The following is a 14,930-nucleotide window of genomic DNA, read 5'->3' as shown; positions in this document are numbered from 1 at the left end:
CCAATAACCTCACTCTACACGAATGTCCTCACTACCATCCTGGAACAGGACCCCTCATCTCTCCAGAGCTCCCGTCTCACATGCTTTTTATTTGATTAATTGTGCTACTCATACCAATGTAGAGAGTGTCAGAGCCCTTTACATCAAACACACACACCTTCTACAGAAGCAATGCGAATCAGCGTCATGGGAAATGTTACAAGAGACAATGGGGGTTCTATTGTGTAGGACCCGCAAGACATCCAAAACAGTAGGAAGTAGATTTTAAGTGTTTGCTCTCGAAAAGCATAAACTCACGATTTAAAATACAGCACAGTGGCTGGGGCTGGCTTTAGTAGTAAGAATATATTCCTACCCAAACGAACCATTTTTAGCTACATTAGTATAATGAAAGACTAGGGAAAAAATTACATTCTAACCTATATCAAGCAGTCTACATGCGTCTAAACTCTTGGACGACAGATCATAGGCCTCTGTGCTATGCTAGAATTGCAACTTATGAGCAGCAAGTAACAAAAGAATCTCTCTGACAAATGCAGTGACCCACTGAGCTATCCAAATAAAACACAGTTCTGTGATCTGCAGGGTACCCGTTCAGCAGGCAAATTAACCCTCTGCGCTACTTTATGGTGAGCAAAAGCAATATGAAAATTCTGCTGGCTCAAACTTTTTGTAACAATAGCATCTTACATTTATCAGTAATATCTGTGGTTTCTGTCACTTTTTATGAGGGCAGTTTTGTATTCTACTGTTTGAGGATAGTAAAAATAAACTCAGGAAGCATATTTTATTGGCGCTATGGGAGTTCACATTTTATTAAATATTTACTAAAGCATAAGGACGCCAAAAATGTGATGTCACCCTTACACGTCATCCATCAAGACAAAATACATTAAACTTTTTTATACAGTTATGTAATTGCAATCTGACTTTTTTGTAGCTTTAATGCACAGTTTACATAACATCTGAAAACCGTGCCAACTAACACGTAACTTTCAAGAAAGCTTTTTTCGAGCTTCCACTCGCAAATTATTGTAAAGGAATTCAAAAAGAAGGTGTTGGATGTCACGTAAACACTCCGATGGGAGTAGGGACAATTCATGGGCCCAAACTGACCTTTATGCAGTGTCGAGAGCGGAGCTACCTTTGCGTGCCACTGCTAATATTTTCATGGGAAGGGACACAGCTCAAATTAAGCAGGTGCTCTGTAATATTGTAAGGCACATCAATTGTGGCACGTGTGCCGACACTAGGGGCGACGTCATCCATGATGGCGTGAACACTTGTGTCTGTCTTTTATTTTCTCCGGGATCGACGTTATGGAAATCAAAGAGCCGGGGTTTTGGCGCCCCCTCCCCTTGGCAACAGGTGCAGTTGCACCGGGCGCACCGCCCTAAAGCCGGCACTGTGTGCAGACTTCAGGTGGTACAGAATTCGGCTGCTCAGCTGTTACTCAGTCTTCCCCCTAGATCACATGTGACCGCTCATTTGAAGGCTCTTCACTGGCCCCCAATGAGAAAGAGATATGATTTAATACCATGGTTTTTATGCATAAAGCCCTGCAGGGCTCAGGTGCCGGCCATCTGAGAGAGAGAATCCATGACTACACCCCTGCCCGCACCTTGCGTTCCTCTTCTGAACACCTGGCAAAGTCCCTTGTATCTGTCTGCTCAGAAAAGGCAAAAAGAACAATTGATGGACAGAATGCAGAACAATGTCATACATTCACCCCAGTACAGAGATCTGGGCCTAAATCCATAGTTTTTTTGCTCACCATGTCATTCCAGTATGGACCCAGCCATATGCAAATCAATCTTGACCCTACGCCCAATGGGAACAGTCCAGCCCGAACTGCCAAGCCAGGTCCTCCCTGGACTGTAAACAAGTATCCTAGGACCGATTTCAGGCTTTCAGCCCTCTTCAGCCAGGCTAGCTTGATTCCAGTGGCATGGAGAGCACAGGATCCACGTCTGGGCATACCCGTCCCACTTGGGGTGACAAATGAAAAAAGAACAATTCATGGACAGAATGCAGAACAATGTCATACATTCACCCCAGTACAGAGATCTCGGCCTAAATCTTTCAATTTTTTGCTCACCCTGCCATTCCAGTTTGGACCCAGCCATATGCAAATCAGTCTTGACCCTGCGCCGGTTACACTTTTAGCCCTACATGGGACGGGAATGCCCAGATGTGGGTCCCTTGCTCACTGTGCCACTGGATTCAAGCTAGCCTGGCCGATGAAGGGTGGCATATTCCGAAACCGGTCCCAGGATGCTTGCTTCTGGTTGAGGGAGGACCTGGATTGGCAGTTCGGTCTGGACTCTTCCCATGAGGTACAGGGTCAAGACTGATTTGCATATGGCTGGGTCCAAACTGGGGTGGCGTAGTGGGGGGAAAAACGATGGATTTAACCCAGATCTCTTGACTGGGGGAGAATGTTTGAACCATTCAGCATTCCGTCCATCATTTGTTGCAGTTACACTGCTCAGAAAAGGCAGCAGATCATTCTCTTATTTGGGACCACTCAACTGAAACAAGCTCCCTAGGGAACTGCTTCTAACTCGGGACCTCCCCGTCTTTAAAAAAAGACTGAAAACCTGGCTTTTCACACAATCTGTATAAGTTTCATATGTTGGTGCCGTCCTGTCTCTAGCACCGGGACACTCTTGGGAGTAGCTGTGCGCTGTATAAATCTTCATAACATAACAAAATCATTAAACCCATATTCACAAACTTATTTACCTCATTTATGCCTCCAGGATTTCACAAAAGGATTCTTGGAAGATTTCTCTGCCACAAGTGTACAGATATTCCCAGTAGTAAAGCCCACTCAAAGGGTGGGAAGTGGGTGTTACAAGGTGTGGCTTGCCTGGTTTCTGAATGCCATAAATATGTATATTTGTGGGCACTCACAAACTCCGATCTAACCCCCTGCCACCGTGGAAATGATCGGAAAGTTACTCCAGGCCAGGGGTGGAAGAGCTCCCTTTCCAGGTAGATGTAGATTTCTGGAGAGGGGACATAAGAGCCAGCAGTAGATGTCCCAAGACATTCCTAGTGGTACGCCCCAAGGATGAGCCTGCCATAGTAACCGGATGAGCCTGTCATAGTAACCGGATGAGCCTGCTGGAGAAGCAGAGGAGGGGCCTGGATGATGGGCACCCTACCAGGCCAATCCTGTTAGACCGGTCTGCTGCATTCAGTAATATCAACCAGTCCATCTTACTTGACCGGTCGGCAGCAGCTGCACTTGGTCATGTCGCTCTTCTTGGTTCTTTTCATTCCTTTCACAGCAAAGTCAGTCTCTGTCCTCGTCATCCTTTCGGTCCCCATCTACTTCAGGTGTGTGCAGAGTTCTTCAAGGACCTTCTCTGTCTCCCGTCTTCTTCAACACACACATAAGATCACTGACCCACATCATCGGGTCCTCTGGCCCGGACGGCATTCCTTATGCTGAGGACACTCCGCTCAATTTTCAACTGAACCGAATCCTGTGAGAGATCCAGTTCACGCTCCGGTCCAGTCCTGGATGAGTCCTGGTGCTGACACTGACCGCTGATCGAACCAAGGTTTGATCTGCGGCCCCGACAGCCTGCAGACGGACAGTTTTTGGCTGATTCGGCTAGAGGCCTTGCTTTATTCCGCTCGCATGGTCAGAAATCTTGGCTTTGGATTTCACAGCGATCTCTTTTTGAAAGACCAAGTCAACTCAGTTGTCTTTCCCTGTACTTTCCAACTTGGACGCCTAAGAAAGATCCTCCCCCTTATTCTTTTACAGGTGAGAAGCTTGGTTGCAGGTGCGGCTTCCTGCCCAGGCCTGATTGGACCAAAGTGCGCTCTCTGGAGCACCAGACTCTGTCCTAACTTCAACTCTTCCAGAGCCCTGCTTCAAGGCTGGTTTTTGGGTTGGGAAAGGTGAACTTGAGATGGAGCCAGATGCAAGCATTATCTGGCTCCTCGATGAACAGCTGAAGTTCTGGAATCATTAGCCGTCCACCCTGGGCTCTGCGCAATACAAATCATAACTCTTTCTGGAAATCCCACAAGACACATCTTTTTGCTTAATACCGCTTACTTTGTAACTAGCATTATCAGACCACTCAAAGCCAATATGCCCTTAGTAGAAATGTGCACTTACAAGCACTTCATTCATTCAAACTTATGCCTGGTGCACTTTCACAAGCTCAATTCTGGAAATGTTTGTGAATTGGAAAAAAAATCATAACATACAACGTTCCAGGTGCAAATCCCGACCTGCACTGTTACATGTTTTGGTGAGTTGGACCTAAATCATCGATCTGGGGTTTCACCCTGAAAATGGGAGGAGCTATGTCCTTCCATTACCTCTCTGCGCTATGTGAAACTGATAAACTAGTTTTCTGAACCTATCAACTCATTTTATATCACGGTAGCCAGTTTCCTTCACCGGCCAGCCTCATACTCTGAAGTACTTCCGTTCAGCGGGGTCCTACATAGAATTGAAACTACTTCATGGTGTATTTGACAATGATCTTACTGCGCATATAACAGCATTTGTCATATATTTAAAGTCCATGTACAAACTGACGTCATGATACCAGACACAAAGCAAGTGACGTTTAAGACGCCGAGGTAGCTCAGTGGGTTTATCGTGGCTTGTCAAAAACCTGGAACTGTCGCACGGTGTACTGAATCCAGTCTTGGACGTCCATTTAATGATCCGGTGCATTATGGGAGTTGTAGTCTTGTTTTACATCAAAGAAAATGAAAATCCAGGTGTGAGAGCGAAGTGTATCAGGCAATCTTGCTAAATAGGCTTGCAAAGACCAGTATTGGGAGCAAGAAGGTGGCATGGCGGTTACGTGAGTTAAACACTCGCCGCTGACGTTTGCGCGTGATCTGCCGGTTGCATGGTAAAGTTTAAGCAGGGCCAACAAAACCTTTCATTCTTCTGATGTTGGTTTAATGAATGCCATTAACTTAGGTTGTTTAGATGCTAAGAACGAAAACAAATAAAACCACTATCTCTATATACGGTCATTATCTTGAAGTTTCCAGCAGTCGGGTGTATGGGCACATACAATTAAAAGATAATAAGTATATTTTTAAGTATTTGATGGTCAATATATATATTTAACTTCATGAACGTAAAGCAGAAGCTTATTTTTTCAAGGAAGTTAGCAAATGACAAATTCATTCTCAGCAGGCTGCATGCAGGAGCGCTCCTTTCCACGTCGGATTCTTTAAAATGTATTAAAGGGGAAGCTTAGAGTTCCATTTTTGAAAGCAGCGGGAAAGGTCTGGACGGTTCACTTGGTGGACGTGTGGCTACTGGGGGTATTTTTTGCCTGCAGCGGGTGTCTGTTTGCTGTGTTTGTCAAGGGCCTGCCCTTGCTTGCCTCCCCCTCCCCCGCCCCGCCTCCTCGCCCACAGCGCGGCTCAGGGGGGACCTGAAATGACTTCCATAGAGTGCAGCAGCCAGGTAGCCACGGAGCCCGTCCACTCGGCTACCATGAGAGCTCTGTGTTTCCTGGCCATGGGGGTCCTGTGCTGGCCACAGCTGCGGAGCCCAGTGGGAGGTAAGAGGGGCATGTGGGGCGCGGGGCCCCCCAGCTCAGACTGTGCCCAGCCAAAGCCACGCGCGGCGTTCCTCCTAACACCAGAGCACAGAATAACGATTGGTTTACCCCTTCCCCATGTGGCGCGAGTGGTTCTACTTTTATGTCGGTGCCTGTAGTTTAAATGTTCGGTTCTAAATGCAGAACTACAAGTACCAGAATGCTAATAAAAAAACAAGACTATGTTATGGCTCACAAGTTTACTACTTTCATGTTTCTAAGGGTTATTTTTGCATTAATATTTAAAAATTCATACATCGACTTCTGCTGATTGGATATTTGTCATTTTGGTCTAGTTTTATTTATAAAAATAGTCTCTATTTTTCTACACTGGTGTGGAGTCTTTTTGTTGTTGTTTTCTCTGTGTTACTGTGTGTTGTGTGCACAAATACTTTTAATATTGTCTTTTAAGTTAAGCCTGACTGCTCTGTCAGGCTGAGCACCGGTTAATTTAAAGCGTGTTTCTGACTTACCCTGATTAGGATTGTGGTTACTGTGACAGGGTGCTTACCTCTACTGACCAAAAATCGAATTTCTAAGAACTACAATCCCAAAATGCAAAGAAAAAACCCCTGAACTGGCCGAGCTGCTCACGCACGGTCAGCCGTGGGATAATCTAGAACTCTGGCTGGGTCAGTCAGTCATTGGGATAGCTTGAGGTTTTATGTGTAGCCTCGTCTTCTTATATTCCTTCATTTATTACCCATCTCCTATCCAGCGTGTTACTCCCTCGTGTGTTGTTTAACAACGTTTGTCATTCACTCTCTCAGCGCCTACTTGTCACCGCCTCTCTTCTCCCTGCTACAGGACACCTGGTTGCTGCCCACATGCAGCAGCCAGAGAGTGGCATGAATTATCTACAGTGTTTTGTTAATATTTAACTTTTAATCTACAAAGGCACATCTGTCAAGCGGCCCTGCGTCAAGTGTGACCCACTCACGCAGCCTTGGCCTTTTAATCAACTGCCCTTGCATGTTGGAGTCCTTTTGAACTCGTACATCATCTATGCAAAGTGTGAAACTACAAGTCCCAGAATGCTATATGTTGGTAGTTTTTACGTGTGTTGTCTGCGGGTCTCTTTACTGTAGACCATTCGCATCACAAGCGCCTTCTAGATTTTAGAAGACAGTTGAAAATCCATCTATTCTATTCTTACTAGCACTCTTACTAGCATGTAACCAGCGCTTACATACCCAGCAAAATGGAATAGGGAGCCATGCTCTGGAAGCTAGGAGTCCTGCAGTACAACCTCCACCTGTCTGCCCTGATCTTCACTGCAAGTTAGATGAGAAGTGGAGTGGGAAGAAAAGCGTCCAAGAGACTGCTGGGCCTGCTAAGAGTCGAGGTACTGACTCCAGCTCCATGGTTTACGCAAAGGAGGAACGGTCATTGGCCAGTTGAGCATTGCCCAGTGTTGCAAATAGTTACTGCAAACTTCAGCGAGATTTGTAGGACATTCTCCGAGTGAAGTAACAATGCCTGGGCTTTGGGGAAAAATCTGCTGAGTCTGTCTGATTGCACATTCTCCACTTTCCGAATATGGTCTGCACTTAGTAGTAACCGGTGTCATCAGCCCACAGCTCCGCCTGAAACTCAGATATCCCTCCAATTACTTGGATCTTGTTCACTTTGTCTCTTGACATAGCCTGTGCTAGTGCACCACCCATCTGGCAAAAAACTGCTCTTTGCTGAGGCAAAGAGGGGGGAGTATGAAAACTCCCTGCCAGTTCCTTCCAATAGGCAGATCACAGCAGATAACCAGCAGCCCGAGAGGGAGCCAAGTTACTCCTCACCACACCACAGACATCTACGGTGAGCACTATGATCTGAAGTAGAAGATAGAATCACTTTGGAGAGGTTGGGTGGAATCAACCATGACTACACTGACTGTAACCGGGACCATGTGACAGAAGTTTCCTGAATTTGAGATCCACATTTCTGTCGTCCTGAAGAAAGCCCCAAGACCCAAAGAAGGTGATGTCTTATTTTGGACTTGGAAATGGCATCTTCCAATTCATGAGGAAACCAACGCCTTGCACTCCTCGCCCTCCTCTTGGGGATCTGTAATGTGGAGGTTACATAGAGAAGTCCATCTTCTCGTAAGGAGATGCTGAGAGGCACCCAGATCCAGCTGAGCTACCATCAGGACCAGGATCTTTGTGGCCACCCTCTGTGCCTGCTTGAGGATGAACCTGAGAATTGGTAATGGATGCACTGAAGTAAAAATGTAAGATACTTCTGATGGGTACCGGATAATAGGTATTCAGCAAATCCAATAATGTGACGGACTTGCTTTTTTCTACAGGGAGGAGCAGCAATCTTTTCCAAGGTCTGTATTTTAGAGCGAATGGTCTGCACTTGCTAGACGCCCTTTTCCTTACCACAAGGATATGAAATTCAGAAATGAGTTTTGAGATCAACTTTCTGGTTGAACGTTTCTTGCTATGTCCCTCCCCAGACAAACTTGCATCACACCCCAGCTTAAGAAGCTACACTGGCTCCCCATCCAGAAGAGATGTCAGTTCAATATGTTGACCCACACATACAAAGCCCTGCACAACGAAGGACCAGCTTACATCAACAAACGCTTGACCTTCCACCAATCAAACAGACCCCTACGTGCCGCCTACCTCTTCCTCGCAGACACTTCCTGGATCCGCTGAGGGAACAGCAGAGGGAGCTCCTTCTCACACCTGACGGCCAAAGCTTGGAACGACCTTCCCCTGCACCTCAGGACCACCCCATCACTCCAGGAATGCAGGAAAGGACTCCAGTCCTGGCTGTTCGAATGAACGGCGCACCACAAAAGTAGCAGCTACCCCATTGCCTTGAGACCCTCGCGAGTGATCTGCTGCGCTTTACAAATCATTGATTGACTGATTGATGGAACGGATCAGTAGGCCCTCTTCTGAGTAGAATCGTGTTCTCGCTACTGCGTGCTGCCCTCTTTGCTTCTTTTGGTCAAGACACAAGTTGAGTTCATATTTCAGGAGACACTGAGAAAATTGTCACTTAGATGCCTCAGACTCACGGCTTCAACTGCCCACTGATTGTAAATGTATTCTGCCCACAGTCCCGGAACACTGGCATGTGACCACCATCCCACCACTGGCCTCCATCCTACACATAGTTCGGAACACTGAGGCTTTACATGAGGAGAGAAGCAGGCCAGCCTCAGAACCTTAGAAGGAACCATCTTCGACACCATGCACACTTGCTGATTTTAAGAAAGGCCCAATGGAACAAGAATTTCAAATTTGAATTTCGATAGGAAACCTTTGGCCCACGAAGGCTCCAGTATGCCATTTGTACTTTTCCTCCTATGAATCCACAGATTTTCCAACTTTGAAAGGGCATCTTTAGTGCTGCACTCTTTTGACTGGTTCTTATGTGGCATGTGTCTCAGCGGGGCACACACAAGTGACAATCAAATGGCCATGTATCCTCTAAAAAATTACTTTAGTAAAATCTATCTTAAAACCATCCTAGTTTGAAAATGAAGCAAAAGTAAGATACCTGCTTTAAAGTTGCGCCAGAATTATGGAGAATTAGACAACAATTGATATGACAATATCCGACTAAAAATGTCATCATGCAAGTAGAACAAATTACAGAGACGTTTGTGTCCAAAAAGATATATTCAGGTGGAAAAACAAAGCAATGCCAGGTAAAGGGAGGTATTTGTTTTGATCCTTCTAGGTGACAGTTGCCCAAAGCCAGTTTAGTGGTTATATTGATGTATAGATTTGATATATACATATGTGTATATTTCATATATTTGATACTGGTTAGATCTCCAACTGGAGGCTGTGCAGTACTAATATATCCCACTGCCGAGAGCTATATCAGTTGTTAAAGGCCCTGAAACCGAGTTATATGCCTGAGCTACAGGTAATGACCTATAACAGGGCAGAAGGCCTTCAACTGCTTCCATGCCTATGACGAGCCCAGCTCATCATGAGGCACAGTGGAGCTGTGCTCGTGATGAGCTGGGCTCGTCATTACGGTCGCGCCACTCCCACGCGCAATTGATTCCCCGCCTGTGCGGGAGAATCAATCAGTGGGCGGAGTCGTGACGAGCCCAGCTCGTCATGAGCACACATCCACTGTGCCTCATAACGAGCTCGGCTCGTCACGAGCACAGTGCCGCCGCCGCCCCCCCGCGGCAAAGGGGTTAATAACCGGTATAGGCAGAGGCAGAAGGGCTATCAGAACATTCTACATACTGAGGGTAGAATGTTCTAAATGACAAAGGGAGAAACGGAAAGAAAAACATTAGAATGTTTGAGCACAAAGTTTTCCCAGCTATTATAGCCCTGCAAAAACAACAAGTTGATGGATGGAATGCATCTCAGCCACTAGCAATAGCTCGGGCCACATCCCAATCCATTGGGTTTTTTTGCCCATCGTGCCACCTCAGTTTGGACACAGCCATATGCAAATCAATCTTTACCCTACTCCTCATAGAAGCAGTCCAGCCTGAACTGCCAGGCCAAGTCCTCCTCGAACTGGAACATAAGCAAACTGGGACCGTTTTTGCTCTTATGACGTCTCTTCAGCAGGTATATTTGTTTCCAGTGGCACAGGGAGCCTGGAACCCACATCTGGGCATACCCTGCGCACTTAGGACATGAAAGGCAAAAACAACATGGTGATGGATAGAATGTTTGAATTCATCTCAGCCACTGGCAAAAGGTTGGGCCGCATTCCAATCCATCATTTTTCTCCCACCATGCCACCGCAGTTTAGACCCAGCCATATGCAAATCAGTCCTGACCCTGCTCCTCATGGAAACAGTCCAGCCCGAGCTGCAGGGCAAAGTCTTCCCTGAGCCACATAATGGTCTTCTCTGAAGCTCCCAACATTTTAGTGTTCTAATTAACATCTAAGAATGAGCCAAACACGTTACACGCATTCTAAGATCTCCTTAACTTATGGGGAGTTCCTTGTGTACCATGCTGGCTCATCTGACTATCTTTGTCAACATTATCTTTTTTGCTATGGCCCCTTTTATCTTTTTATGTCAGCCCAGTATACAATAAAGCAGTTATTTTCTTTCATTGCAATTGACTGGAGATCCAATAGTAACCGAGGGTCAACTAATGAATCATCTGGTCACGCAAGTGACTCTGCCAACTAAATCTTTCAGCTATCTATCTTTTTATGGCCTTCTTCCCATGCAGCACAATACCTGTTGCTATAAAAGTAGGGTAGGAATCACCGAATGGTTTGGTAAACTCGTCAGATCTGTATTAGCTGCTATAACCTTTTCAAATTCTTCGCTTCCATGGAGGTTCCAGGAGAGGTCTTCCAAGAATTTTATTCCCAAATAGAAATTTGAGCAGAACTATTCAAAGAAAATTGTCCAACAAAAACAAATGGTTCTCCTTTTTATTTTTGTTTCCTCCAGGAACATAATTTTCATCTTGGATTCAGTGCAATAAAATCCCTAAACCTTGGATCAGACTCTGCACGGTGACTTTCAAGCAGGCTCATAAAAGGGTGTCATTGGTGTATATAAGAACTAATCGGCAGCTGCGAGAAGTAAGGCATTCCAAAGAGGCGAGTGTGAGGGTGGTGTAAGCATCAGCTAAACAGCAGGGGAGCCAACGTGCAGCTCATTGCTGTCTCAACCTTTCCTTTTAGTGTCCCCCCCCCCCCCATGTGTTTTATTGTGACACTAACAGTTCAAGTTTAACTGCATCATTACATGAAGAAGTACTAGGTCCATCCTCCTTTCGGAGCTTCTTCCAGAGTGTCGGGTAGTCGACCCGACAAAGCAGCACTATAGAACACTCACTCCAACTGCTTTATCCACTTGTGGTAATTGACTAGGATGGTACATTGCTCCACTTTGGAGTACCATTTCCTGAACCCGGCTTGTTCCTCAAGCACCCGGTTTGAAATAGAAGCCAATTCTTTGTGTTTTACAAGGAGAAGCTTTGCAATAATCTTACTGCAGAGTCCAGTTGGATGTTAAACCGGTATTTATTTTTAGAGGTTTTATATAGCGCTGGCTGGACCCAGAGGTTTCAGAGCACTTTACATGAGTTTAAGATAGTTATGGAAAGAAACAGAATTAAAACAGGATGGAAAACCAACAAGTTAACTAAAGAGAAACGGCTTGAGGTTATACATATCACATAAACAGATAGTTAGAGCAAAGAGATATATACATATGTGACATGGAAAATCAAAATTAAGGCGCAGGTTAAGGCCCCCAATATTGATTGAGGAGGTGCATTTTGAGGTCTTTTTTTAAAGCTAATATAGGAAGGGGTGCATCGCAGGTCTTCAGGGAGGGCATTCCAGATGTATGGGGCATTTCCGGTGATGGAGAGGGATTGTGTGGATTTCTTTTTAGCAGGGGTGGGACAAGGAGGAGAGCGTTAGTGCTTCTCAGAGGTTGTGTGCTGCCCGCTTTTCAGAGTTTATTGGCGAAGTATGACGGTGTATTTTGATGGAGGACCTTGTGTGTGATTCATGCATTTTTGTAGGCGGATCTGTGTATGATGGGGAGCCATTTAAGGGTTTTGAGGGCTGTGGAGATGCGGTCACAACGTTTGCAGTCGGTGATGAGCCTGGCTACAAGGTTGAGTACAGATTTAAGTGCAGCTAGGTGGACCTTGGGGATTCCCGTGAGGATGGCGTTGCCCTAATCAATTCGGAAAAAGGACCAGGGATTGAACTACTAATTTAAAGTCTTCAGTTGGGAGAATGGGCTTAATTTTCTTGAGATGACTGAGAGTGAAAAGGTCTCCTTTAGCCGAGTTTTTGATGTGAACATTGAGATTTAGGCTATTATCGATGGAGATACCCAGAGATTTTACTGAGTTGAACAAGGAGAGGGAGCAGCTAAAGGCACTGAGGTCAGAGATCCAGGTTTGAATCGGGAGAGGGCTATTTTTAGGGGCGAAGATAATGATATCAGTTTTTTTAGGGTTGAGTTTCAGAACATTTAATTGAAATCAGGATTGGATCTTAGTGAGGGTGTTGTTAAGGTGTAAGATGTCAGCGTGGGTTTTAATCTTATAGTAGAGTTGGGTGTCATCGGCATAGAGGTGGTAGTTGATTCCAGCTTGATTTAGAATAAGGGCGAGGGGGTTCCATTAAGAGGTTAAAGAGAGAGTATAGATCCCTGGGGGACTCCTAGGGAGACCGGAGTGGGGGTATATAGAGACAGTCTTGAATTTCTATTTGCTGTGTTCGATGTTGTAGATAGGAGACAAACCACTTGTGGGCAGTACCATTAAGGCCGAAGCGATCTCAGAGCACATTAAGTAGGGCAAAGTAGCTGACCGTATCAAACTCTGTGGAGAGATCAAGGAGGATAAGTAGACAGGCCTCACCGTGATGGAGGGAGTGGTGGATGTCATCGACAATTTTTAGCATGGCAGTTTCGGTGCTGCAGCCTTTCCTGAAGCCTGCTTGTAGGGAGTTCAGTAAGTTGAAATTTTCAATGTGATTATCTAATTGGAGCAAGACACATATTTCGAGTGCTTTAGAAAGAAGGGGGAGGTTAGAGATGGGGAGGAGATTGTTTAGGTCATTCGGGTCTGCATCAGGGCATGCGGATGGGTCATCCCAGTCACTTTCTGTAACATAAAGATGATAATACTTGGCTTCCAGGAATCCACGATTTTACCAGCCATAAAATCTGGGTAAAAAAAGAGGGCGAGATGATGTGCCCACCACCTTGGGGCTGTCTTATTCACGGTACTAAAGAAGGAATCTTGACGGCATTCAGTTAACTCATTGCTTTTACAACTTAGTGGGAGACAATGTTCTCAAAGGCCACATAGGACGAATGAGGAATATTCAGACTATGCCCATAAACTAAGTGCTTGATTTAGATGCTTGTGATGGAGTACCCGTACACCAAACTCTAACGTGGATCCTAATTTAGGACCAAAGTGCATAATCTGGCGCTCCCCACCTGGGATTACTACCTCCCCATTTATTTTCTGTTTAATGTTCCATCAGCTGGAAGAGTCCAAAATTGTTTTATGTTATATTTTTCAGCCTGAGCAACGGACTGCGTTGGCTGTCTCGCAAGGGTCATATTATCAAAGAAATTCCCAAATAAAAAAGATGCATTATACGTACAAGCACGATGTTCAGCTGGGAGAAAAAACACCAGACATTGGCAACGTCAGTAAGTGTCACTGGTGAAACCCATTGCCTTTGCCTAAGCTTTTTATATTTTCTTAGTCACTCTAATGCATTTGAATTTATAGTAGTTCAAAACTAAGAGAAGGTTTTTGTTTGCACTTATAAGAATCCTATTTTCCTGTGATGTGCCTTAAAGCTAAAAAGGGATTCTTTAGTTGTTTGTTTACCTGTTGCTAAGAAGGACCATTTTTTTCCTACCAAAATTATATTCAATATTTAATTTGTTTTAAATGTAATTTTTTTTATTGCAAATATATAGCCACCACATTTAGAAAGTGGCATCGCCTATTTTTGCACTTTCTGGTTGTTGAGTTCTGAAAAGTAAAAGGACCAAGAAATGAAAAACAAAAAAGCATTGGGAGATTAACGTATTGGCCCACCAACAATGGCACTGAAGTGTATTTCTTTTTGGTGGATGTGCACATGTGAGTGTGTAAATGCTGTCACTCACTGCAAAAGAGCCAATGGCTGATGTAGGCTGACCCTTTGCCTCATGCTTTATCCTGTGGTGGTTGGAAATAAAATGTGAATGAAAGTTGAACAATCGATGAAGAGGGATGAACCAAATCCCCTCATTGTGTCTATATGCAAGTATTTTGTATTTCTTATTTTATATTACATGAGGTAGACGAGACAGCAGAAGCTGTCGTTAGATCTGTCCTAATTACATTATTATACAACATACTTTCATGTGACATTATAACATGAAACAACACAACCTTCGTCCTGAGCAGTTAATCAGAAATTAGGGATGTCGAGATGGAATTGGTAATGTGGGTAGTCGGGATTCAGACAATGGCCACCTTTCAGCATGTTGTGAGTGTTCGTTGTTTGTGGTCGGATTTGGGGTGTGTTTGGGTCCTGGGAGGCCTGCAGTAAGGGGCAGGTGGGCCTCTGTCACTCCCTTCTCCCCTCACCTCCTCCATCAAGGGGCCGTAGTGTTTTTCACCTGTCCCTCTCCAGGCCATCACATTGGTCTGTAGGATCAGCCTGGCGGGGCTACGAGTACACAGATGTGTGGAGATTGAAGGGGTGTGCATCTTGCCTTGAAGCCAGATATGGCGTTTTTGGGGAGGGGGAACGACGTTTTCAGCCCACTCGTCTCCTGTTTAGGCCTGGGCATAGTTTGCAGAGTTTTGCTACGCGGAACTCGGCGAA

The 14,930-nt window shown here is 45.2% G+C and overlaps 1 protein-coding gene across 2 annotated transcripts in view; it reads left to right on the top strand.

Annotated features, from left to right (window-relative positions):
- Positions 1 to 5,417: 5,417 nt before the first annotated feature.
- ADAM33 (ADAM metallopeptidase domain 33) overlaps positions 5,418 to 14,930 on the top strand; it is a 117,821-nt gene continuing 108,308 nt past the window's right edge. The window contains exons 1-2 of one of the 2 annotated variants that reach the window (XM_085642700.1): positions 5,425 to 5,561; positions 13,623 to 13,755. In XM_085642700.1, coding sequence (XP_085498826.1) covers positions 13,692 to 13,755 — 64 coding nt within the window. In that variant the 5' untranslated portion in view covers positions 5,425 to 5,561; positions 13,623 to 13,691. Of the gene's footprint in view, positions 5,562 to 13,622; positions 13,756 to 14,930 lie in introns of both variants that reach the window. The other variant, XM_085642699.1, reaches the window with a different exon arrangement.

Source organism: Triturus cristatus, chromosome 2_2 (assembly GCF_964204655.1).
Source record: "Triturus cristatus chromosome 2_2, aTriCri1.1, whole genome shotgun sequence".
In the NCBI taxonomy this organism is placed as follows: domain Eukaryota; kingdom Metazoa; phylum Chordata; class Amphibia; order Caudata; family Salamandridae; genus Triturus; species Triturus cristatus.
This window is presented reverse-complemented; position numbering and strand designations above follow the sequence as displayed.